This window comes from Mauremys mutica, chromosome 13, assembly GCF_020497125.1.
Source record: "Mauremys mutica isolate MM-2020 ecotype Southern chromosome 13, ASM2049712v1, whole genome shotgun sequence".
In the NCBI taxonomy this organism is placed as follows: Eukaryota; Metazoa; Chordata; order Testudines; family Geoemydidae; genus Mauremys; species Mauremys mutica.
This window is the reverse complement of record NC_059084.1, coordinates 46,665,750-46,690,518: the sequence shown is the minus strand read 5'-3', so window position 1 is coordinate 46,690,518 and position 24,769 is coordinate 46,665,750. Positions and strand designations below refer to the sequence as shown.

General features: G+C 71.3%; 2 protein-coding genes across 2 annotated transcripts; both read left to right on the top strand.

Annotated features, from left to right (window-relative positions):
* The first annotated feature begins 1,276 nt into the window (after positions 1-1,276).
* Positions 1,277-18,638, top strand: SLC7A8 (solute carrier family 7 member 8). The gene is made up of 11 exons (XM_044985593.1): positions 1,277-2,785; positions 8,899-9,103; positions 9,183-9,334; positions 11,232-11,357; positions 12,689-12,842; positions 13,547-13,670; positions 14,983-15,086; positions 15,238-15,334; positions 15,523-15,672; positions 17,819-17,996; positions 18,438-18,638. The coding sequence occupies exons 1-11, from the start codon at positions 2,659-2,661 to the stop codon at positions 18,566-18,568; spliced, it is 1,548 nt and encodes a 515-aa protein (XP_044841528.1). The 5' UTR covers positions 1,277-2,658; the 3' UTR covers positions 18,569-18,638.
* A 3,237-nt stretch (positions 18,639-21,875) lies between these two features.
* CEBPE (CCAAT enhancer binding protein epsilon) lies at positions 21,876-24,709 on the top strand. Its single transcript, XM_044985594.1, has 3 exons — positions 21,876-21,902; positions 22,531-22,938; positions 24,380-24,709. Exons 2-3 carry the CDS (start codon positions 22,558-22,560, stop codon positions 24,683-24,685), a joined length of 687 nt encoding a protein of 228 aa, XP_044841529.1. The 5' UTR covers positions 21,876-21,902; positions 22,531-22,557; the 3' UTR covers positions 24,686-24,709.
* Positions 24,710-24,769: the final 60 nt, after the last annotated feature.

Sequence of the window (24,769 nt, the reverse complement as noted above, 5' to 3'; positions counted from 1 at the left end):
AGTAGAATGATGGAAAGGAGGAAAGAAGGAGACAGAAGTAGAGTGATGGAAAGGAGGAAAGAAGGAGACAGAAGTGGAGTGATGGAGGAGGAAAGAAGGAGACAGAAGTAGAATGATGGAAAGGAGGAAAGAAGGAGACAGAAGTGGAGTGATGGAGGAGGAAAGAAGGAGACAGAAGTGGAGTGATGGAGGAGGAAAGAAGGAGACAGAAGTGGAGTGATGGAAAGGAGGAAAGAAGGAGACAGAAGTAGAGTGATGGAGGAGGAAAGAACGAGACAGTAGAGGAGTGATGGAAAGGAGGAAAGAAGGAGACAGAAGTGGAGTGATGGAAAGGAGGAAAGAAGGAGACAGAAGAGGAGTGATGGAGGAGGAAAGAAGGAGACAGAAGAGGAGTGATGGAAAGGAGGAAAGAAGGAGACAGAAGTGGAGTGATGGAAAGGAGGAAAGAAGGAGACAGAAGTAGAGTGATGGAGGAGGAAAGAAGGAGACAGAAGTGGAGTGATGGAGGAGGAAAGAAGGAGACAGAAGTAGAATGATGGAAAGGAGGAAAGAAGGAGACAGAAGTGGAGTGATGGAGGAGGAAAGAAGGAGACAGAAGTGGAGTGATGGAGGAGGAAAGAAGGAGACAGAAGTAGAGTGATGGAGGAGGAAAGAACGAGACAGTAGAGGAGTGATGGAAAGGAGGAAAGAAGGAGACAGAAGTGGAGTGATGGAAAGGAGGAAAGAAGGAGACAGAAGTGGAGTGATGGAGGAGGAAAGAAGGAGACAGAAGAGGAGTGATGGAAAGGAGGAAAGAAGGAGACAGAAGTGGAGTGATGGAAAGGAGGAAAGAAGGAGACAGAAGTAGAGTGATGGAGGAGGAAAGAAGGAGACAGAAGAGGAGAGATGGAGGAGGAAAGAAGGAGACAGAAGTGGAGTGATGGAGGAGGAAAGAAGGAGACAGAAGAGGAGAGATGGAGGAGGAAAGAAGGAGACAGAAGAGGAGAGATGGAGGAGGAAAGAAGGAGACAGAAGAGGAGAGATGGAGGAGGAAAGAAGGAGACAGAAGAGGAGAGATGGAGGAGGAAAGAAGGAGACAGAAGTGGAGAGATGGAGGAGGAAAGAAGGAGACAGAAGTGGAGTGATGGAGGAGGAAAGAAGGAGACAGAAGTAGAGTGATGGAGGAGGAAAGAAGGAGACAGAAGAGGAGAGATGGAGGAGGAAAGAAGGAGACAGAAGTGGAGTGATGGAGGAGGAAAGAAGGAGACAGAAGAGGAGAGATGGAAAGGAGGAAAGAAGGAGACAGAAGAGGAGAGATGGAGGAGGAAAGAAGGAGACAGAAGTGGAGTGATGGAGGAGGAAAGAAGGAGACAGAAGAGGAGTGATGGAAAGGAAAAGCGGGAGTGAGGAGGAACTGAAAGAGGGCTGTAGCCAGCAGAAGGGAAGTGGCTCTGGGCAGGCCGGGGGAGGAGTCTGGGTCTCCCGTGGGTCGGTCGCTGGGAGCCGGGGCTCCAGCCCCATGTGAGAGCGAGGGAGCGAGCCAGAGCCAGGGGCCCCGGGGAGCAGAACCCCCCTGGCAGAAGGAGAACTCCGCGCTGGAAGGAGGGAGCGAGCAATTCCCCGGGGGAGGAGTGCCGGGCAAGAGAGCCCTGTACAACCTCCGGGCGAGCGAGCGAGCGAGAGGTGCAGCGGGAGAGCGGGGCGCCGGAAAGGGGGAGCAAGAAAAGCCCCCGGGGAGGAGACAAGTCCCAGCTGGAAGGAGAATAGTCCCGGGCTAGCGAGCCCCGTGTAAACCGGAGCACGGGAAGGAAGCAGGCGGCGAGAAGGAGGAAGCCGAGCGAGATCGAACCGGTCTCGGGTTTCCAGGCTGCGCGCTCTCCCCTCCTCCGCCGGGGATAGGACGGAAGAGGGGAACGAGTAAACAAGGAGGGACAAGGGCTGAGATTTCGCGAACAAGGGGCCGGAGCGGCCGGTTCCAGAGAACTCGGACTGGACCGGTTCTGGAAGGAGCCTAGTACCAGCTGCCGTCAGAACCAGAGTGCCAGGGGCAGAACTGGACCAGTTCTAGGGGACACAAGCACAGAACTGGTGTGAGAGGGAACTGGACCTGCGTGTCTGGCACCAGAATCAGAGGCCCAAAACCAGCCAGGTTCTAAGGGTACCAGATACAGAGTGTGAACAGAACAACGGTCCCAGTCCAGAACCAACTGGGTTCTAGAAGGTTCAGACCAAGACAAAACGAACCCAGTCCCAGGGAATCCAGAACCATCTGGGTTCTAGAGGATCTGAACCCAGAACTGGCCCAGCTCCAGGGACACCAGAACCAGCAGGGTTCTAGGAGATCTGAGTCCAGAACAACAGAGACAGAACCACCCTGGTTCTAGGGGATCAAAGCCTAGAACCAAGAAGACAGAACCAGCTGGGTTCTAGGAAGCCAGAACCAGAACAGGAGGGAGATACACAGAACCGCCCCGGTTCTAAAAGATCTGAGTTCAGAACCAGCAGGACAAGACCATTCTGGTTTTAGAAGATCTGAGTCCAGAACGAGCCCAGTTCCCAGGCATACGTGTCCAGTACAAGTGACTCCGAAGCAGCCCACTTCTAGGACCCAGCTGGCTCCGGATCCACTCCGGAGTGGTGCCCAGTGTTCCCCAGCACCGTCTGCTCTGGTCCCCTACCATGGAGGAGGGTGCGCGGCGCCGGGGCGGTTCCGAGAAGGCCGCAGATGGCTCAGAGCAGCCGGCAGAGGCTGGCGTGGGCCTCAAGAAGGAGATCGGGCTAGTGAGCGCCTGCGGCATCATCGTAGGTGAGTGGGGGGGGGTGCAGGGGGGGAGAGACCCCAACTCTGGTCAATGGGGCCACTGCCCCCCCCATGTCGCTGCCTCGTTCTCTCCTGTCTCTCCTTTCCCCATCCCCCACCCCGGCCTGGCTGGCTCTATAAATAGCCTAGAGCTGCCTGTCACCTCCTGCTCCTGTTATTCTGATCCGATTAGTGCTCCCAGTGCTGCCAGCGCCACCCCCCCGCACAGCCCCTCACCCAGCGAGGAGGCCCCACCCCAGAGCCAGCCGCATCTCAGCACCGGGCGAGGGGTCCCCGTATAACCAGCCCCCACCCCAGAGCCAGCCGCATCTCAGCACTGGGCGAGGGGTCCCCGTATAACCAGCCCCCCCCCAGAGCCAGCCGCATCTCAGCACTGGGCGAGGGGTCCCCGTATAACCAGCCCCCCCCCAGAGCCAGCCGCATCTCAGCACTGGGCGAGGGGTCCCCGTATAACCAGCCCCCCCCCAGAGCCAGCCGCATCTCAGCACTGGGCGAGGGGTCCCCGTATAACCAGCCCGTGTCCCACCCCAGAGTCAGCTGCATCTCAGCACTGGGCGAGGGGTCCCCGTATAACCAGCCCCCCCCCCCAGAGCCAGCCGCATCTCAGCACTGGGCGAGGGGTCCCCGTATAACCAGCCCCCACCCCAGAGCCAGCCGCATCTCAGCACTGGGCGAGGGGTCCCCGTATAACCAGCCCGTGTCCCACCCCAGAGTCAGCCGCATCTCAGCACCGGGCGAGGGGTCCCTGTATAACCAGCCCCCACCCCAGAGCCAGCCGCATCTCAGCACTGGGCGAGGGGTCCCCGTATAACCAGCCCATGTCCCACCCCAGAGTCAGCCGCATCTCAGCACCGGGCGAGGGGTCCCCGTATAACCAGCCCCCCCCCAGAGCCAGCCGCATCTCAGCACTGGGCGAGGGGTTCCTGTATAACCAGCCCCCACCCCAGAGCCAGCCGCATCTCAGCACTGGGCGAGGGGTCCCCGTATAACCAGCCCCCCCCCCAGAGCCAGCCGCATCTCAGCACTGGGCGAGGGGTCCCCGTATAACCAGCCCCCCCCCAGAGCCAGCCGCATCTCAGCACCGGGCGAGGGGTCCCCGTATAACCAGCCCCCCCCCAGAGCCAGCCGCATCTCCGCACTGGGCGAGGGGTCCCCGTGTAACCAGCCCGTGTCCCACCCCAGAGCCAGCCGCATCTCAGCACCGGGCGAGAGGTCCCCGTATAACCAGCCCGTGTCCCCCCCCAGAGCCAGCCGCATCTCAGCACCAGGCGAGGGGTCCCCGTATAACCAGCCCCCACCCCAGAGCCAGCCGCGTCTCAGCACCGGGCGAGGGGTCCCCGTATAACCAGCCCGTGTCCCACCCCAGAGCCAGCCGCATCTCAGCACCGGGCGAGGGGTCCCCGTGTAACCAGCCCGTGTCCCACCCCAGAGCCAGCCGCATCTCAGCACCGGGCGAGGGGTCCCCGTATAACCAGCCCGTGTCCCACCCCAGAGCCAGCCGCATCTCAGCACCGGGCGAGGGGTCCCCGTATAACCAGCCCCCACCCCAGAGCCAGCCGCGTCTCAGCACTGGGCGAGGGGTCCCCGTATAACCAGCCCGTGTCCCACCCCAGAGTCAGCCGCATCTCAGCACCGGGCGAGGGGTCCCCGTGTAACCAGCCCGTGTCCCACCCCAGAGCCAGCCGCATCTCAGCACCGGGCGAGGGGTCCCCGTGTAACCAGCCCGTGTCCCACCCCAGAGCCAGCCGCATCTCAGCACCGGGCGAGGGGTCCCCGTGTAACCAGCCCGTGTCCCACCCCAGAGCCAGCCGCATCTCAGCACCGGGCGAGGGGTCCCCATATAACCAGCCCGTGGTCCCACCCCAGAGCCAGCCGCATCTCAGCACGGGGCGAGGGGTCCCCGTATAACCAGCCCCCACCCCAGAGCCAGCCGCATCTCAGCACGGGGCGAGGGGTCCCCGTATAACCAGCCCCCACCCCAGAGCCAGCCGCATCTCAGCACCGGGCGAGGGGTCCCCGTATAACCAGCCCCCCCCCAGAGCCAGCCGCATCTCAGCACGGGGCGAGGGGTCCCTGTGTAACCAGCCCCCACCCCAGAGCCAGCCGCATCTCAGCACTGGGCGAGGGGTCCCCGTATAACCAGCCCCCACCCCAGAGCCGGACGCCGCAGCCTGCAGTAGCAGGAGACGGGGTCGGCGCTGTTTTCCGCTCGGATGGATCGGAGCCCTGGAGCGTGAATTCCTGGCGGCTCCATTAATCCTGCTCCAGATGGCGCCGCTCAGCAGGTGCCTGGAGACGCCAGCGCATGGGAGGGGGAGGTGGGGGGCTCTGAGACAGGCCCAGCCCCCTACTCAGCCCCTGCCCTGCCCCTCACTCCCGACCCGCAGCCCCTGCCAGCCCAGCCCTGCCCCCCCATCCTGCCGGTGCCCCTCACTCCCGACCCGCAGCCCCTGCTAGCCCGGCCCTGCCCCCCCACATCCTGCTGGTGCCCCTCACTCCCGACCCGCAGCCCCTGCTAGCCCGGCCCTGCCCCCCCACATCCTGCTGGTGCCCCTCACTCCCGACCCGCAGCCCCTGCCAGCCCAGCCCTGCCCCCCCATCCTGCCAGTGCCCCTCACTCCCGACCCGCAGCCCCTGCTAGCCCGGCCCTGCCTCCCCCACATCCTGCTGGTGCCCCTCACTCCCGACCCGCAGCCTCTGCTAGCCCGGCCCTGCCCCCCCCACATCCTGCTGGTGCCCCTCACTCCCGACCCGCAGCCCCTGCTAGTCCAGCCCTGCCCCCCTCAGCCCTGCCGGTGCCCCTCACTCCCGACCCGCAGCCCCTGCTAGCCCAGCCCTGCCCCCCAGCCCTGCCTGTGCCCCTTCCCCCCACCGGGTCAGAGTCCCTCCCCATGGCCCAGTTTATGGGGGAAATCTCGCCTGATAAGATTACAGTTCCGGACTCTGCCCGACTCCTTCCCTTCCCGCATCCCTCCCTCCCTCCCCCCAGCCAGGATCCCGCCCCCCCATGCCCCTTCCCCTGCGGCTCCCCCTAGTGGGGGTGCCCCCCACTTCTCTGCCAGCCAAGAGGCGGGGCTGCAGGTCGGGAGTGAGGGGCACCCTCTTTGTGAGGCTGCTTGAGTTGCCATGGCGATCGTTAATGAAGGGGTGGTTGCTAATGAGGGGGCTAGTTCTGAGTCTAGAGGCCCCATCCCCCCACCAGGCCCTGGGCCCTCTGGCCCCCTCCCCTTCCCTCCACTGCCGTCCCCAGCAAAACCCCATCTCCCGTTGCCCCCGCAGCCTGGCCCCCCCCTTGTAATGCTGTACCCCCCCCCGGAAGCCATGCTGCTCCACCACCCCCACCCGGGCTCCCACCCACAGCCGCAGCCCTGGAATTTGCTAATGGAGCCAGGAAAGAGGGCGGCTGGCTGGGGAGAGAGACGGGGATGTGTATGGGGGGGGGATGGAGGCACGGCTAGCGGAGGGGATGTGGGGTGACATTTAAAATGTTATCATTAGACTCCAGAGATAACACTCCCCTGAGATGCAGGGGGCAGGTCACCCCTGTCTGAGCGACTGGCCCAGGCTCTCGGCAGACTCAGGCAGCAGCAGGGTAGTTCACACTTCTCCGAGCGACTGGCCCAGGCTCTCGGCAGACTCCGGCAGCGGCAGGGTAGTTCACACCTCTCCGAGCGACTGGCCCAGGCTCTGGGTAGACTCAGGCAGCAGCAGGGTAGTTCACACCTCTCTGAGTGACTGGCCCAGGCTCTCGGCAGACTCAGGCAGCAGCAGGGTAGTTCACACTTCTCCGAGCAACTGGCCCAGGCTCTCGGCAGACTCCGGCAGCAGCAGGGTAGTTTACACCTCTCCGAGCAACTGGCCCAGGCTCTCGGCAGACTCAGGCAGCAGCAGGGTAGTTCACACCTCTCCGAGCGACTGGCCCAGGCTCTCGGCAGACTCAGCCAGCGGCAGGGTAGTTCACACCTCTCCGAGCGACTGGCCCAGGCTCTCGGCAGACTCAGGCAGCGGCAGGGCAGGTCACACCTCTCCGAGCGACTGCCCCAAGCTCTCGGCAGACTCAGGCAGCGGCAGGGTAGTTCACACCTCTCTGAGTGACTGGCCCAGGCTCTCGGCAGACTCAGGCAGTGGCAGGGTAGTTCACACCTCTCCGAGCGACTGGCCCAGGCTCTTGGCAGACTCAGGCAGCGGCAGGGCAGGTCACACCTCTCCGAGCGACTGCCCCAAGCTCTCGGCAGACTCAGGCAGCGGCAGGGTAGTTCACACCTCTCCGAGCGACTGCCCCAGGCTCTCGGCAGACTCCGGCAGCGGCAGGGTAGTTCACACCTCTCCGAGCGACTGCCCCAGGCTCTCGGCAGACTCAGACAGCGGCAGGGTAGTTCACACCTCTCCGAGCGACTGGCCCAGGCTCTTGGCAGATTCAGGCAGCGGCAGGGCAGGTCACACCTCTCCGAGCGACTGCCCCAGGCTCTCGGCAGACTCAGGCAGCAGCAGGGTAGTTCACACCTCTCCGAGTGACTGGCCCAGGCTCTGGTCAGACTCAGGCAGCAGCAGGGTAGTTCACACCTCTCCGAGCGACTGGCCCAGGCTCTCGGCAGACTCAGGCAGCGGCGGGGTAGTTCACACTTCTCCGAGCGACTGCCCCAGGCTCTGGTCAGACTCAGGCAGTGGCGGGGCAGGTCACACCTCTCCGAGCGACTGGCCCAGGCTCTCGGCAGACTCAGGCAGCAGCAGCAGGGTAGTTCACACCTCTCCGAGCGACTGCCCCAGGCTCTCGGCAGACTCAGGCAGCAGCAGGGTAGTTCACACCTCTCCGAGCGACTGCCCCAGGCTCTCGGCAGACTCAGGCAGCGGCGGGGGAGGTCACACCTCTCCGAGCGACTGGCCCAGGCTCTCGGCAGACTCAGGCAGCAGCAGGGTAGTTCACACCTCTCCGAGCGACTGGCCTAGGCTCTTGGCAGACTCAGGCAGCAGCAGGGTAGTTCACACCTCTCCGAGCGACTGCCCCAGGCTCTTGGCAGACTCAGGCAGCGGCAGGGTAGTTCACACCTCTCCGAGCGACTGGCCCAGGCTCTCGGCAGACTCAGGCAGCGGCAGGGTAGTTCACACCTCTCCGAGCGACTGCCCCAGGCTCTCGGCAGACTCAGGCAGCGGCGGGGCAGGTCACACCTCTCCGAGCGACTGGCCCAGGCTCTCGGCAGACTCAGGCAGCGGCAGGGTAGTTCACACCTCTCCGAGCGACTGCCCCAGGCTCTCGGCAGACTCAGGCAGCGGCGGGGCAGGTCACACCTCTCCGAGCGACTGGCCCAGGCTCTCGGCAGACTCAGGCAGCAGCAGGGTAGTTCACACCTCTCCGAGCGACTGGCCCAGGCTCTTGGCAGACTCAGGCAGCAGCAGGGTAGTTCACACCTCTCCGAGCGACTGCCCCAGGCTCTTGGCAGACTCAGGCAGCGGCAGGGTAGTTCACACCTCTCCGAGCGACTGGCCCAGGCTCTTGGCAGACTCAGGCAGCGGCAGGGTAGTTCACACCTCTCCGAGCGACTGGCCTAGGCTCTTGGCAGACTCAGGCAGCAGCAGGGTAGTTCACACCTCTCCGAGCGACTGCCCCAGGCTCTTGGCAGACTCAGGCAGCGGCAGGGTAGTTCACACCTCTCCGAGCGACTGGCCCAGGCTCTCGGCAGACTCAGGCAGCGGCAGGGTAGTTCACACCTCTCCGAGCGACTGCCCCAGGCTCTCGGCAGACTCAGGCAGCGGCGGGGCAGGTCACACCTCTCCGAGCGACTGGCCCAGGCTCTCGGCAGACTCAGGCAGCGGCAGGGTAGTTCACACCTCTCCGAGCGACTGCCCCAGGCTCTCGGCAGACTCAGGCAGCGGCGGGGCAGGTCACACCTCTCCGAGCGACTGGCCCAGGCTCTCGGCAGACTCAGGCAGCAGCAGGGTAGTTCACACCTCTCCGAGTGACTGGCCCAGGCTCTTGGCAGACTCAGGCAGCAGCAGGGTAGTTCACACCTCTCCAAGCGACTGCCCCAGGCTCTCGGCAGACTCAGGCAGCGGCGGGGCAGCCCTGTCTCTAACCTCCATCCCCGTTGCTCCCTCCCCAGGTAACATCATTGGGTCGGGGATCTTCGTGTCACCGAAGGGCGTGCTGGAGAACGCGGGCTCCGTGGGGCTGGCCCTGCTGGTGTGGATCATCACGGGGCTGATCACGGCCGTGGGGGCGCTGTGCTACGCGGAGCTGGGCGTCACCATCCCCAAGTCCGGCGGCGACTACTCCTACGTCAAGGACATCTTCGGGGGGCTGGCTGGGTAAGGAGGAGAGGCCCCGGGCGGCCGGCGGGGGGCAGCGGGGCCCAGACCCCCTCTCACGCCCTGCTGTGCCCCCCAGGTTCCTGCGGCTGTGGATCGCGGTGCTGGTGATCTACCCCACCAACCAGGCCGTCATTGCCCTCACGTTCGCCAACTACGTGCTGCACCCGCTGTTCCCCACCTGCCTGGCGCCCGAGGGGGGGCTCCGCCTGCTGGCGGGGGTGTGTCTGCGTGAGTACCCCTGCCAAGCCAGTGCCGCCACCGGGGCTCCCGCTGGCACCCGGGGGGGCCGTCGCTGAGTCAGTGCGGGCGTGTGTCCCTGTGTCCTGCCGCTCCCTGGCTGGGGCTGCGGGTCGGGAGTGAGGGGCACGGGCAGGGCCGGGCTAGCAGGGGCTGCGGGTCGGGAGTGAGGGGCACGGGCAGGATGGGGGGGGCAGGGCCGGGCTAGCAGGGGCTGCGGGTCGGGAGTGAGGGGCACGGGCAGGATGGGGGGGGCAGGGCCGGGCTAGCAGGGGCTGCGGGTCGGGAGTGAGGGGCAAAGGCAGGGCTGTGGGGGGAAGGGCTGGGCTAGCAGGGGCTGCGGGTCGGGAGTGAGGGGCACCGGCAGGGCTGGGGGGGGCAGGGCTGGGCTAGCAGGGGCTGCGGGTCGGGAGTGAGGGGCACCGGCAGGATGGGGGGGGGCAGGGCAGGGCTAGCGGGGGCTGCGGGTCGGGAGTGAGGGGCACCGGCAGGGCTGGGGGGGCAGGGGCTGCGGGTCGGGAGTGAGGGGCACCGGCAGACCGGGGGGGGCAGGGCAGGGCTGGGCTAAGAGGCCGCAGGTGTGAGGGGCACCAACGGGGTGTTATCTGGGGCACGGTTTCCTGTCTGGGTGTTAGGTCTGGGGGTGTGGGGGGGTGTTGGGGTACGGGGGGCCGTGGCCAGCAGGGGGGACTGAGCGGGGGTGCGGGGTGCGGGGTGTGGGGGGGTGTTGGGGTGTGGGAAGGTGCGGGGGGGAGTTGGGGTACAGGGGATGTGGCCGGCAGGGGGGACCGAGCGGCGGTGTGGGGGGGTGTTGGGGGTGTTGGGGTACGGGGGGGCGTGGCCAGCAGGGGGGACTGAGCGGGGGTGTGGAGGGTGTTGGGGTGTGGGAAGGTGCGGGGGGGAGTTGGGGTACAGGGGATGTGGCCGGCAGGGGGGACCGAGCGGCGGTGTGGGGGGGGGTTGGGGGTGTTGGGGTACGGGGGGGCGTGGCCAGCAGGGGGACTGAGCGGGGGTGTGGAGGGTGTTGGGGTGTGGGAAGGTGCGGGGGGAGTTGGGGTACAGGGGATGTGGCCGGCAGGGGGGACCGAGCGGCGGTGTGGGGGGGTGTTGGGGGTGTTGGGGTACGGGGGGGCGTGGCCAGCAGGGGGGACTGAGCGGGGGTGTGGAGGGTGTTGGGGTGTGGGAAGGTGCGGGGGGGTGGGGGCGTGGCCGGCAGGGGGGACCGAGCGGGGGTGTGGAGGGTGTGGGGGTGCGGGGGGGTGGGGCCGTGGCTGGCAGGGGGTAACGAGCGGGGGTGTGGAGGGTGTTGGGGTGTGGGAAGGTGCGGGGGGGTGGGGGTGTGGCCGGCAGGGGGGACCGAGCGGGGGTGTGGAGGGTGTTGGGGTGTGGGGGTGCGGGGGGCGTGGCCGGCAGGGGGTAACGAGCGGGGGTGTGGAGGGTGTGGGGGTGCGGGGGGGTGGGGCCGTGGCCGGCAGGGGGTAATGAGCGGGGGTGTGGAGGGTGTTGGGGTGTGGGAAGGTGTGGGGGTGCGGGGGGCGTGGCCGGCAGGGGGGACCGAGCGGGGGTGGCTCTGGGGGGCGTGGCCGGGCGGGGGGGGCTCGGGGGGGCCGGGCGGGGAGTTGTTTGCACCCTGCAGCAAGAGGGGGAACCTCCCCCCCCAGCTCTGCCTGTCCCGGTGTCAGGTTCCAGGTGGGGGCAGGGGGGATGGGCTGTTTGGTGCAGTCGAGGCCTGGGGCCAGCCCCTCCCCCCTGGTTTTCCTGGACTCCTCACCCCCCCCGCCCTTGCAGCAGCCTGGCCATGGGACCCAGGCGTCCGGGGCTGGCTGAGATCCCCACAGCGAGCAGCTCCAGGCGCGGGGCCGACCCTGAGCCCTCCCTCTGCCCCCAGTGCTGCTGACGTGGGTGAACTGTGCCAGCGTGCGCTGGGCGACGCGGGTGCAGGACGTCTTCACGGCCGGGAAGCTGCTGGCCCTGGCGCTCATCATCATCATGGGCATCGTGCAGATCTGCAAGGGTGAGACAGGCACCGGGACCCCCGGGCCGGCTGGGCACAGGGCAGGGCACCAGGGGGGCACTGGGCAGCCGGGCTGGCTGGGCGCAGGGTGGGCACCGGGGGGCAGTGGCACAGCCAGGCCGGCTGGGCGCAGGGTGGGCACCGCGGGGGCATGGGCACAGCCAGGCCGGCTGGGCGCAGGGTGGGCACCGGGGGGCAGTGGCACAGCCAGGCCGGCTGGGCGCAGGGTGGGCACCGGGGGCAGTGGCACAGCCAGGCCGGCTGGGCGCAGGGTGGGCACCGGGGGCAGTGGCACAGCCAGGCTGGCTGGGCGCAGGGTGGGCACCGGGGGGCAGTGGCACAGCCAGGCCGGCTGGGCGCAGGGTGGGCACCGGGGGGCAGTGGCACAGCCAGGCCGGCTGGGCGCAGGGTGGGCACCGGGGGGCATGGGCACAGCCAGGCCGGCTGGGCGCAGGGTGGGCATCGGGGGGGCAGTGGCACAGCCAGGCCGGCTGGGCGCAGGGTGGGCACCGGGGGCAGTGGCTCAGCCAGGCCGGCTGGGCGCAGGGTGGGCACCGGGGGGCAGTGGCACAGCCAGGCCGGCTGGGCGCAGGGTGGGCACCGGGGGGCCCTGGCACAGCCAGGCCGGCTGGGCGCAGGGTGGGCATCGGGGGGGCAGTGGCACATCCAGGCCGGCTGGGCGCAGGGTGGGCACCGGGGGGCAGTGGCACAGCCAGGCCGGCTGGGCGCAGGGTGGGCACCGGGGGGCACTGGCACAGCCAGACCGGCTGGGCGCAGGATGGGCATCGGGGGGCAGTGGCACAGCCGGGCCGGCTGGGTGCAGGGTGGGCACCGGGGGCAGTGGCACAGCCAGGCCGGCTGGGCGCAGGGTGGGCACTGGGAGGCAGTGGCACAGCCAGGCCGGCTGGGCGCAGGGTGGGCACCGGGGGGCCCTGGCACAGCCAGACCGGCTGGGCGCAGGGTGGGCACTGGGGGGCCCTGGCACAGCCAGACCGGCTGGGCGCAGGGTGGGCACCGGGGGGCCCTGGCACAGCCAGGCCGGCTGGGCGCAGGGTGGGCACCGGGGGGCAGTGGCACAGCCAGGCCGGCTGGGCGCAGGGTGGGCACCGGGGGGCAGTGGCACAGCCAGGCCGGCTGGGCGCAGGGTGGGCACCGGGGGGCAGTGGCACAGCCAGGCCGGCTGGGCGCAGGGTGGGCACCGGGGGGCAGTGGCTCAGCCAGACCGGCTGGGCGCAGGGTGGGCACTGGGGGGCCCTGGCACAGCCAGGCCGGCTGGGCGCAGGGTGGGCACCGGGGGCAGGGTACCCATGCCGGGTGCTGCCCGTGCGCAGGGCAGTACTACTGGCTGGAGCCGCGGCACGCCTTCGAGGCCTTCGCGCCGGTGGACGTGGGCACGGTGGCGCTGGCGTTCCTGCAGGGCTCCTTCGCCTACGGCGGCTGGAACTTCCTCAACTACGTCACCGAGGAGCTGGTCGACCCCTACAGGTCAGCACGGGACCCCGGCGTCCGGACCCCCACCCCCGCTATCAGCACCCGGCCGGGAAACCCCGGCGTCCGAGCCCCCCACCCCCGCTGTCCGCGCCCGGCCGGGAAACCCCGGCGTCCGAGCCCCCCACCCCCGCTGTCCGCGCCCGGCCGGGAAACCCCGGCGTCCGAGCCCCCCACCCCCGCTGTCCGCGCCCGGCCGGGAAACCCCGGCGTCCGAGCCCCCCACCCCCGCTGTCAGCGCCCGGCCGGGAAACCCCGGCGTCCGAGCCCCCCACCCCCGCTGTCCGCGCCCGGCCGGGAAACCCCGGCGTCCGAGCCCCCCACCCCCGCTGTCCGCGCCCAGCTGGGAAACCCCGGCGTCCGAGCCCCCCACCCCCGCTGTCCGCGCCCGGCCGGGAAACCCCGGCGTCCGAGCCCCCCACCCCCGCTGTCTGCGCCCGGCCGGGAAACCCCGGCGTCCGAGCCCCCCACCCCCGCTGTCAGCGCCCGGCCGGGAAACCCCGGCGTCCGAGCCCCCCACCCCCGCTGTCAGTTCGCGGCTGGCGAACCCTGACGTCTGGGCACTGCCGACGTCAGTCCCTCCCTTCCCTGGGGTCACAGTGCCCCCTTATATGGAACCCCGGCGTCCGAGGGATGGCATCTGCCTTGGGGGGACCCCGGCGTCCGGGGGGCTGTGCGTACTCACACTGCCCCTTCCCCAGGAACCTGCCGCGGGCCATTTTCATCTCCATCCCCCTGGTGACCTTCGTCTACGTCTTCGCCAACGTGGCCTACGTCACCGCCATGTCGCCCCAGGAGCTGCTGGCCTCCAACGCCGTGGCCGTGGTGAGCCCCGCCCCCGGCCAGAGCCCCGCCCACAGCCCTGAGCCCCGCCCCCGAGCCCCGCCCACAGCCCCCCAACCCCACCAACAGAGCCTACGTCACCGCCATGTCGCCCCAGGAGCTGCTGGCCTCCAACGCCGTGGCCATGGTGAGCCCCGCCCACAGCCCTGAGCCCCGCCCACAGCCCTGAGCCCCGCCCCCGAGCCCCGCCCCCGGCCAGAGCCCCGCCCCCGAGCCCCACCCCCAGCCCCCCAACCCCACCAACAGAGCCTACGTCACCGCCATGTCGCCCCAGGAGCTGCTGGCCTCCAACGCCGTGGCCGTGGTGAGCCCCGCCCACAGCCCTGAGCCCCGCCCCCGAGCCTCGCCCACAGCCCTGAGCCCCGCCCACAGCCAGAGCCCCTCCTCTTGGCCCCTGCCCCTGCCCCTGCCCTCTGCTTTGCCCCACCCCTTGGCCCTGCCCCTGCCCTGAGCCCCTCCCCTGAGCCCTGCCCCTGCCCTGAGCCCCTCCCCTTAGCCCTGCCCTGAGCCCCTCCCCTGAGCCCTGAGCCCCTCCCCTGAGCCCCTCCCCATAGCCCTGAGCCCCTCCCCTTAGCCCTGCCCTGAGCCCCTCCCCATAGCCCTGCCCTGAGCCCCTCCCCTGAGCCCCTCCCCCTGCGCCCTGCCCTGAGCCCTGCCCCTGCCCTGAGCCCCTCCCCATAGCCCTGCCCCTGCCCTGAGCCCCTCCCCCTTAGCCCTGCCCTGAGCCCCTCCCCTGAGCCCTGCCCCTCCCCTGAGCCCCTCCCCTGAGCCCTGCCCCTGCCCTGAGCCCCTCCCCTGAGCCCTCCCCTGAGCCCTGCCCTGAGCCCCTCCCCTGAGCCCCTCCCCTTAGCCCTGCCCTGAGCCCTCCCCTGAGCCCTCCCCTGAGCCCCTCCCCTGAGCCCTGCCCTGAGCCCTCCCCTGAGCCCTGCCCTGACCCCCGCCCTGAGCCCTCCCCTTAGCCCTGCCCCTCTGCCCCTCCCCTGAGCCCTGCCCCTGCCCTGAGCCCCTGCCCTGAGCCCCTCCCCTGAGCCCTGCCCCTGCCCCTGAGTCCCTCCCCTGAGCCCTGAGCCCCTGCCCTGAGCCCCTCCCCCTTAGCCCTGAGCCCCTCCCCTGAGCCCTGCCCTGAGCCCTGCCCCTTGCCTGAGCCGCTCCCCTGAGCCCTGCCCTGAGCCCCTCCCCTGAGCCCTGCCCCTGCCCCTGAGCCCCTCCCCTGAGCCCTGCCCCTGCCCTGAGCCCCTCCCCTGAGCCCTGCCCTGAGCCCCTCCCCCTGACTCCTCCCCTCTTTCCTCCCCAGACGTTTGGGGAGAAGCTGCTGGGTGTCATGGCCTGGATCATGCCCATCTCCGTGGCCCTGTCCACCTTCGGGGGTGTCAACGGCTCCCTCTTCACCTCCTCCCGGTGAGTGACCCCCCGACCCTGCTCCGGGGGGGGAGGGGATGGAGTCTCCTCCCCCAGCTCAGACCCCCATTCCCCGCTGCCTGCCGTTCACCCTGAACCCTACTGATGGCTCCGAGAGCCCCCCCGCCTTACGTCTCCCCTCCCCCCACAGGCTGTTCTTCGCAGGAGCCCGTGAGGGCCACCTCCCCAGCCTGCTGGCCATGATCCACATGCAGCGCTGCACCCCCATCCCCGCCCTGCTCTTCACCGTGAGTCACTGGGGCAGGGGGTGGAGCCTGGGAAACGGGGGAGGAGTCTCTGGATCAGGGGCGTGGCTTGCAGAGTGGGCACCGGGTCTCTAGTCCCAGGGGTGGGGCTTGCGGCGTGGTGGTGGGTGGGGTCTCTGGGATGGGGCGGGGTCTGCCATGGCCCCGCCCCATAGCCCCCCTCCCTACAGTGCCTGTCCACGCTGCTGATGCTGGTGACGAGCGACATTTACACCCTGATCAACTACGTGGGCTTCATCAACTACCTGTTCTATGGGGTGACCGTGGCCGGGCAGATTGTGCTACGCTGGCGCCAGCCCCACATGGCCCGGCCCATCAAGGTGAGCCCGCCCCCCGCCCCTGTGCCCCGCCCCCAGCCCCACATGGCCCGGCCCACCAAGGTGAGCCCGCCCCCCGCCCCCGCCCCAGTGCCCCGCCCCCAGCCCCACATGGCCCGGCCCATCAAGGTGAGCCCGCCCCCCGCCCCTCTGCCCCTGTGCCCCGCCCCCAGCCCCACATGGCCCCGCCCATCAAGGTGAGCCCGCCCCCCGCCCCCCGCCCCTGTGCCCCGCCCCCAGCCCCACATGGCCCGGCCCATCAAGGTGAGCCCGCCCCCCGCCCCTGTGCCCCGCCCCCAGCCCCACATGGCCCGGCCCACCAAGGTGAGCCCGCCCCCCGCCCCTCTGCCCCTGTGCCCCGCCCCCAGCCCCACATTCCCTGGCCCATCAAGGTGAGCCCGCCCCCCGCCCCCCGCCCCTGTGCCCTGCCCCCCGCCCCACATGGCCCCGCCCATCAAGGTGAGCCCGCCCCCCGCCCCTGTGCCCCGCCCCCAGCCCCACATGGCCCCGCCCATCAAGGTGAGCCCGCCCCCCGCCCCTGTGCCCCGCCCCCAGCCCCACATGGCCCGGCCCATCAAGGTGAGCCCGCCCCCCGCCCCCTCCCCCACCCCCAGCCCCACATGGCCCGGCCCATCAAGGTGAGCCCGCCCCCCGCCCCTGTGCCCCACCCCCAGCCCCACATGGCCCGGCCCATCAAGGTGAGCCCGCCCCCCGCCCCTGTGCCCCGCCCCTGTGCCCCGCCCCCAGCCCCACATGGCCCGGCCCATCAAGGTGAGCCCGCCCCCCCCCCCCTGCCCGTGTGCCCCGCCCCCATCCCCCCATGGCCCGGCGCATCTAGGTGAGCCGGCCCCCCGCCCCTCGGCCCCTGTGCCCCGCCCCCAGCCCCACATGGCCCGGCCCATCAAGGTGAGCCCGCCCCCCGCCCCCCGCCCCTGTGCCCCGCCCCCAGCCCCACATGGCCCCGCCCATCAAGGTGAGCCCGCCCCCGGCCCCTGTGCCCCGCCCCCAGCCCCACTTGGCCCGGCCCTTCAAGGTGTGCCCGCCCCCGGCCCCGTTCCCCTCCCCCAGCCCCACATGGGCCGGCCCATCAAGGTGAGCCCGCCCCCCGCCCCTGTGCCCCCCCCCCCGCCCCACCGGGCCCGGCCCATCAAGGTGAGCCCGCCCCCCGCCCCTGTGCCCCGCCCCTGTGCCCCGCCCCCAGCCCCACATGGCCCGGCCCATCAAGGTGAGCCCGCCCCCCTGCCCCTGTGCCCCGCCCCCAGCCCCACATGGCCCGGCCCATCAAGGGGAGCCCGCCCCCCGCCCCTGTGCCCCGCCCCCAGCCCCACATGGCCCCGCCCATCAAGGTGAGCCCACCCCCCGCCCCTGTGCCCCGGCCCCCGCCCCACATGGCCCCGCCCATCAAGGTGAGCCCGCCCCCCGCCCCTGTGCCCCGCCCCCAGCCCCACATGGCCCGGCCCATCAAGGTGAGCCCGCCCCCCGCCCCCCACCCCTGTGCCCCGCCCCCAGCCCCACATGGCCCCGCCCATCAAGGTGAGCCCGCCCCCCGCCCCTGTGCCCCGCCCCCAGCCCCACATGGCCCCGCCCATCAAGGTGAGCCCGCCCCCCGCCCCTGTGCCCCGCCCCCAGCCCCACATGGCCCGGCCCATCAAGGTGAGCCCGCCCCCCGCCCCTGTGCCCCACCCCCAGCCCCACATGGCCCGGCCCATCAAGGTGAGCCCGCCCCCCGCCCCTGTGCCCCGCCCCTGTGCCCCGCCCCCAGCCCCACATGGCCCGGCCCATCAAGGTGAGCCCGCCCCCTGCCCCTGTGCCCCGCCCCCAGCCCCACATGGCCCGGCCCACCAAGGTGAGCCCGCCCCCCGCCCCTGTGCCCCGCCCCCAGCCCCACATGGCCCGGCCCATCAAGGTGAGCCCGCCCCCCGCCCCTGTGCCCCGCCCCCAGCCCCACATGGCCCCGCCCATCAAGGTGAGCCCGCCCCCCGCCCCTGTGCCCCGCCCCCAGCCCCACATGGCCCCGCCCATCAAGGTGAGCCCGCCCCCCGCCCCTGTGCCCCGCCCCCAGCCCCACATGGCCCGGCCCATCAAGGTGAGCCCGCCCCCGCCCCTGTGCCCCGTGTGCCCCCCCCAAGCTGACCCCCTGTCCCCCCAGGTCAGCCTGTTCTTCCCGGTCCTCTACCTGCTCTTCTGGGCCTTCCTGCTGCTGTTCAGCCTGTGGTCGGAGCCGGTGGTGTGCGGCGTGGGGCTGGCCATCCTGCTGAGCGGGGCCCCCGTCTACGGGCTGGGCGTGGCCTGGCGCCGCAAGCCGCCCGCCCTCCACGCCGGCCTGGGTGAGCCGGGGGGGCGGGCGGTGGGGAGGGGCACGGCTGGGGGGGGGGGGCGAGGGCGCGGCCGGGCGGGGGGGGCGAGGGCGCGGCCGGGCGGGGGGGGCGAGGGCGCGGCCGGGCGGGGGGGTAGGAGGGTGCGGCCGGGCAGGGGGGGGCAGGGGGCCGGGCTGGGCCGGGAGGGGCGGAGGGCACAGCCGGGCGGGGGGGGCGAGGGCACAGCCGGGCGGGGGGGGCAGGCGGCGTGGTCGGGCAGGGGGGGGCAGAGGGCGCGGCCGGGTGGGGGGGGAGGGGTACAGCCGGCCGGGGGGGCCGAGGGCGTGGGCGGGGGGAGGGGCGTGGCTGGGCCGGGGGGGGAGGGGCACAGCCGGGCGGGGGGGGGCGGAGGACACAGCCGGGGGGGTTGGAGGAAGGGCCCCGGCTCTCTAACCCCCTGTCCCCCCCCAGCGGCGGTGACGCGGGTGGCCCAGAAGCTGTGTGGGGTCGTGTACCCCGAGATGGAGCCCCCCGACCCCGAGCGCCCGGAGCAGCTGGAGCCCATGTGCGACGCCGGGGCCCCCTCCCAGCCCCACCACTGAGCCCCCCGCCCTGCTCTGCACTGCGCCCCACGGCACCTCCCCCGCCCCCGCTCCCCCACGGCCCCCCCGCTGCCCCCATCCCGCTGCCCCCGCCCCCCTCCCCACGGCCCCCTCCTGCTCTGCACTGCGCCCCACGGGGCCCACGGCGCCTCCCCCGCCCCCGCCCCCGCTCCCCCACGGCCCCCCCGCTGCCCCCATCCCGCTCCCCCCGTCCCGCTCCCTGCGGCCCCCCCCCGCTGCCCCCATCCCGCTCCCCCCGTCCCGCTCCCCACGGCCCCCGCTCCCCACGGCCCCCTCCTGCTCTGCACTGCGCCCCACGGCGCCTCCCCCGCCCCCGCTCCCCACGGCCCCCCCCGCTGCCCCCATCCCGCTCCCCCCGTCCCGCTCCCCACAGCGCCCCCTGCTGGCAGAGGTGGGAGCTCTGATGCCTTAACCCCGTTCTCTGGCCCCCAACGTTTGGGCCCCGACTTTGTGGCCTTTTCCACCGTTTCTCTCTGGTTTTCAATGTAATAAATACAGTGACCTCGGCTCCGCGGCGCCTGGCTGGGGGGCTGGGGATGGGGGGGGCTGGGACCCCCCTAACGCCCCCTCCTGGGACCCCCCTAACGCCCCCTCCTGGGACCCCCCTAACGCCCCCTGCTGGGACCCCCCAGTGCCCCCTGCTGGGACCCCCCTAACGCCCCCTGCTGGGACCCCCCAGTGCCCCCTCCTGGGACCCCCCTAACGCCCCCTGCTGGGATCCCCCCAGTGCCCCCTGCTGGGACCCCTCTAACGACCCCTGCTGGGACCCCCCAGTGCCCCCTGCTGGGACCCCCCAGTGCCCCCTCCTGGGACCCCCCCAACACCCCCTGCTGGGACCCCCCCACCCCTAGCACCTTCCAGCACCCCCCATTGGGATGTACCCTCCCACTGCACCCCTTGTTGGGAGCTCCCCCCACCTAGTGATCCCTGACCCATAGTGCCCCCCCATGCCAGGAGCTCCCCCTCCCCCAGCCAGTGGCCTCCCCACAGCACCCGGGACGCGATTTTTCATGGAATGGTGCCACCTTGTGGCCAGTGATGGCCCTGACACCCCAGGCCTGCCCCACTGGCCGGCCGGGCCCAGGGCAATTGTGTGGGGCGGGGGGTGGGAAGCCCAGGGCCGGGCTAGCAGGGTCTGCGGGTCGGGAATGAGGGGCACCGGCAGGGCCGGGTTAGCAGGGGCTGCGGGTTGGGAGTGAGGGGCACCAGGAGGACGACGGGGGCAGGGCCGGGCTGGCAGGGGCTGCGGGTCGGGAGTGAGGGGCACCGGCAGGGCTGGCAGGGGCTGCGGGTCGGGAGTGAGGGGCACCGGGAGGATGCGGGGGCAGGGCTGGGCTGGCAGGGGCTGTGGGTCGGGAGTGAGGGGCACCGGGAGGATGCGGGGGCAGGGACGGGCTGGCAGGGGCTGCCGGTCGGGAGTGAGGGGCACCAGCAGGATGGGGGGGCAGGGCCGGGCTAGCAGGGTCTGCGGGTCGGGAGTGAGGAGCACCGGGAGGATGCGGGGGCAGGGCTGGGCTGGCAGGGGCTGCGGGTCGGGAGTGAGGGGCACCGGGAGGATGGGGGGGCAGGGCTGGGCTGGCAGGGGCTGCGGGTCGGGAGTGAGGGGCACCGGCAGGGGGGGGGGGGAGGGCTGGGCTGGCAGGAGCTGCGGGTCGGGAGTGAGGAGCACCGGGAGGATGCGGGGGCAGGGCTGGGCTGGCAGGGGCTGCGGGTCGGGAGTGAGGGGCACCGGCAGGTCGGGGGGGGGCAGGGCTGGGCTGGCAGGGGCTGCGGGTCGGGAGTGAGGGGCACCGGCAGGGCCGGGTTAGCAGGGGGCGGAGCCAATCAGTGGGCGTGGCCTGTGAGGCATGGGGCGGGGCTGGGGGCTGTGAGGTGAACTTGGGGTGTTAGTTGAAAAGGGGGGGCAGAGGGAGGGGTTGGTGCTACGGCCCCCAGGGGTCCCCCGGATATCGGGGGGAGACGCCCCCTGCCATCAGCCCAGTCCCCTCGGGGGGCAGGGCCGGGGGCCCCCTCTGTGGGGCTGCTGCAGGGTGGGGTCCCCTGGGGCCGTCGGCAGGGGGAGCCCGTCGGAAAGAGGAAGGAAAGGGGGGGTGGGGGTGGGGGGCCGAGCGCCGCAGGGGGAAGCAGGCAGAGCGGGGGGAGCTGGGCAGCGGGACGGAGCCCGGGCGGAGGGAGGAGAGCGACGCGCGGGGGGCCGGGGCCGGGGCCGGGGCCGGAGCGACAGCAGGAGAAAGGGGCCGGCGGAGAGAGAACCGGAGGGACGAAGCGGCGTGAAAAAGGGGAAGAGAGGCAAGAAGAAGCGGCAGACGCAGCCTGTGAGGAAGGAAGGAACGAGAGAGAGAAGAAGAGAGAGAAAGAAATGAGCAAGTGACTGAGGGCAAAGAGGTTTGAGCGAGTGGGGAGCGCAGGGAGAGAGCGCGAGCGAGTGGGGAGCGCAGGGAGAGAGCGCGAGCGAGTGGGGAGCGCAGGGAGAGAGGCAGCGCGAGCGAGTGGGGAGCGCAGGGAGAGAGCGCGAGCGAGTGGGGAGCGCAGGGAGAGAGGCAGCGCGAGCGAGTGGGGAGCGCAGGGAGAGAGGCAGCGCGAGCGAGTGGGGAGCGCAGGGAGAGAGGCAGCGCGAGCGAGTGGGGAGCGCAGGGAGAGAGGCAGCGCGAGCGAGTGGGGAGCGCAGGGAGAGAGGCAGCGCGAGCGAGTGGGGAGCGCAGGGAGAGAGCGCGAGCGAGTGGGGAGCGCAGGGAGAGAGGTGAGGGCGCAAGTGAGGTGTGAGCAAAGGCCGAGAGGCGAAGGAGCGAGCGGAGGGAGAAAGACGTGAAGGAGCGAGCGGACGGAGAGAGGCGAAGGCGCGAGCGGAGGGAGAGAGGCGAAGGAGCGAGCGAGGCGCGAGCGGAGGGAGAAAGACGTGAAGGAGCGAGCGGACGGAGAGAGGCGAAGGCGCGAGCGAGGCGCGAGCGGACGGAGAGAGGCCAAGGCGCGAGCGAGGCGTGAGCAGAGGGAGAAAGACGTGAAGGAGCGAGTGGACAGAGAGAGGCGAAGGCGCGAGGGCCGAGAGGCGAAGGCGCGAGCGAGGCGCGAGCGGAGGGAGAAAGACGTGAAGGAGCGAGTGGACAGAGAGAGGCGAAGGCGCGAGGGCCGAGAGGCGAAGGCGCGAGCGAGGCGCGAGCGGAGGGAGAAAGACGTGAAGGAGCGAGTGGACAGAGAGAGGCGAAGGCGCGAGGGCCGAGAGGCGAAGGCGCGAGCGAGGCGCGAGCGGAGGGAGAAAGACGTGAAGGAGCGAGTGGACAGAGAGAGGCGAAGGCGCGAGGGCCGAGAGGCGAAGGTGCGAGCGAGGCACGAGCAGAGGGAGAAAGACGTGAAGGAGCGAGTGGACAGAGAGAGGCGAAGGCGCGAGGGCCGAGAGGCGAAGGCGCGAGCGAGGCGCGAGCGGAGGGAGAAAGACGTGAAGGAGCGAGTGGACAGAGAGAGGCGAAGGCGCGAGCGGAGGGAGAGAGGCGAAGGTGCGAGCGAGGCACGAGCAGAGGGAGAAAGACGTGAAGGAGCGAGCGGACGGAGAGAGGCGAAGGCGCGAGGGCCGAGAGGCGAAGGCGCGAGCGAGGCGCGAGCGGAGGGAGAAAGACGTGAAGGAGCGAGTGGACAGAGAGAGGCGAAGGCGCGAGGGCCGAGAGGCGAAGGTGCGAGCGAGGCACGAGCAGAGGGAGAAAGACGTGAAGGAGCGAGTGGACAGAGAGAGGCGAAGGCGCGAGGGCCGAGAGGCGAAGGCGCGAGCGAGGCGCGAGCGGAGGGAGAAAGACGTGAAGGAGCGAGTGGACAGAGAGAGGCGAAGGCGCGAGCGGAGGCAGAGAGGCGAAGGAGCGAGCGAGGCGCGAGCAGAGGGAGAAAGACGTGAAGGAGCGAGCGGACGGAGAGAGGCGAAGGCGCAAGGGCCGAGAGGCGAAGGCGCGAGCGAGGCGCGAGCGGAGGGAGACAGCGCCGCCATGTCGCAGGGGGGGTTCTACGATTGCGAGCGGGCCCCCCCGCGTCCCATGGCGTCAGAGCTGGGGGCACTCGGGGAGCACGAGGCCTCCATCGACCTGGCCGCCTACATCGGCGATGAGCAGCTGCTGTCGGAGCTTCTGCAGGGCCCCCCGCAGCGGGCGCCGAAGAGCTCCCCCTTCCCGGGCTACCTGCAGGGGGAGCCCTGGGGCTACGGGAGCCCCCATAAGGGCTACGGCGCCCTGGTGAAGGAGGAGCCGCGGGGGGCAGAGCCCGGGCGCCGCACCAGCTACAACCCCCTGCCCTTCCAGGTGGCGCATTGCGGGCAAACGGCCGTCAGCCTGCCACCGGGGGGCGCCAGCCCAGCCCTGCGCACGCTCAAGGTAAGGTGCCCCTCACTCCCGACCCGCAGCCCCCAGCGCCCTCCTGCAGCCCCCCACGGTGCCCCTCACTCCAGACCCGCAGCCCCCAGCGCCCTCCCGCTGCCCTCCTGCAGCCCCCCACGGTGCCCCTCACTCCAGACCCGCAGCCCCCAGCGCCCTCCCGCTGCCCTCCTGCAGCCCCCCACGGTGCCCCTCACTCCCGACCCGCAGCCCCCAGCGCCCTCCCGCTGCCCTCCTGCAGCCCCCCACGGTGCCCCTCACTCCCGACCCGCAGCCCCCAGCGCCCTCCCGCTGCCCTCCTGCAGCCCCCCCCGGTGCCCCTCACTCCCGACCCGCAGCCCCCAGCACCCTCCTGCAGCCCCCCGGTGCCCCTCACTCCCGACCCGCAGCCCCCAGCGCCCTCCCCCTGCCCTCCTGCAGCCCCCCAGGTGCCCCTCACTCCCGACCCGCAGCCTCCAGCGCCCTCCCCGCTGCCCTCCAGCCGCCCCCCGGTGCCCCTCCCCCCCGACCCGCAGCCCCCAGCGCCCTCCCGCTGCCCTCCTGCAGCCCCCCACGGTGCCCCTCACTCCCGACCCGCAGCCTCCAGCGCCCTCCCGCTGCCCCCCTGCAGCCCCCCACGGTGCCCCTCACTCCCGACCCGCAGCCCCCCGCGCCCTCCTGCTGCCCTCCTGCTGCCCCCCGGTGCCCCTCACTCCTGACCCGCAGCCCCCAGCGCCCTCCCGCTGCCCTCCTGCAGCCCCCCTGGTGCCCCTCACTCCCGACCCGCAGCCCCCAGCGCCCTCCTGCAGCCCCCCGGTGCCCCTCACTCCCGACCCGCAGCCCCCAGCGCCCTCCTGCACCCCCCCCGTGCCCCTCACTCCCGACCCGCAGCCCCCATCGACCTCCTGCAGCCCCCCGGTGCCCCTCACTCCCGACCCGCAGCCCCCAGCGCCCTCCCGCAGCCCCCTGGTGCCCCTCACTCCCGACCCGCAGCCCCCAGCGCCTTCCCCCTGCCCTCCTGCAGCCCCCCCGGTGCCCCTCACTCCCAACTCGCAGCCCCCCAGCGCCCTCCCCCTGCCCTCCTGCAGCCCCCCGGTGCCCCTCCCTCCCGACCCGCAGCCCCCAGCGCCCTCCCCCTGCCCTCCTGCAGCCCCCCACGGTGCCCCTCCCTCCAGACCCGCAGCCCCCACCGCCCTCCCGCTGCCCTCCTGCAGCCCCCCGGTGCCCCTCCCTCCCGACCCGCAGCCCCCAGCGCCCTCCCGCTGCCCTCCTGCAGCCCCCCGGTGCCCCTCACTCCCGACCCGCAGCCCCCAGCGCCCTCCCGCTGCCCTCCTGCAGCCCCCCACAGTGCCCCTCACTCCCGACCCGCAGCCCCCAGCGCCCTCCCGCTGCCCTCCTGCAGCCCCCCGGTGCCCCTCCCTCCCGACCCGCAGCCCCACGTGGCGGTTTCTCTGCCCCCCAGGGCCCCCCCTGCAGCCCGCTGCTGGCCTCGCCGGGCCCGGGCAAGGGGAAGAAGGCGGTGAACAAGGACAGCCTGGAGTACCGGCTGCGCCGGGAGCGGAACAACATCGCCGTGCGCAAGAGCCGGGACAAGGCCAAGCGGCGGGTGCTGGAGACGCAGCAGCGGGTGCTGGAGCTGGCGGCGGAGAACGAGCGGCTGCAGAGCCGGGTGGCGCAGCTGAGCCAGGAGCTCGACACGCTCCGGGCCCTGTTCCGCCAGGTGCCCGAGGCCGCCGTGCTGGGCAAGGGGCTGGGGGGCTGCAGCTGAGTGACCCCCAATAAACCTGCTGAGACGCCCGGCCCTGCTGATCTGTGGGGGGCGGGGCAGGGGGAGCTGAGCGCTGGTGCCCGG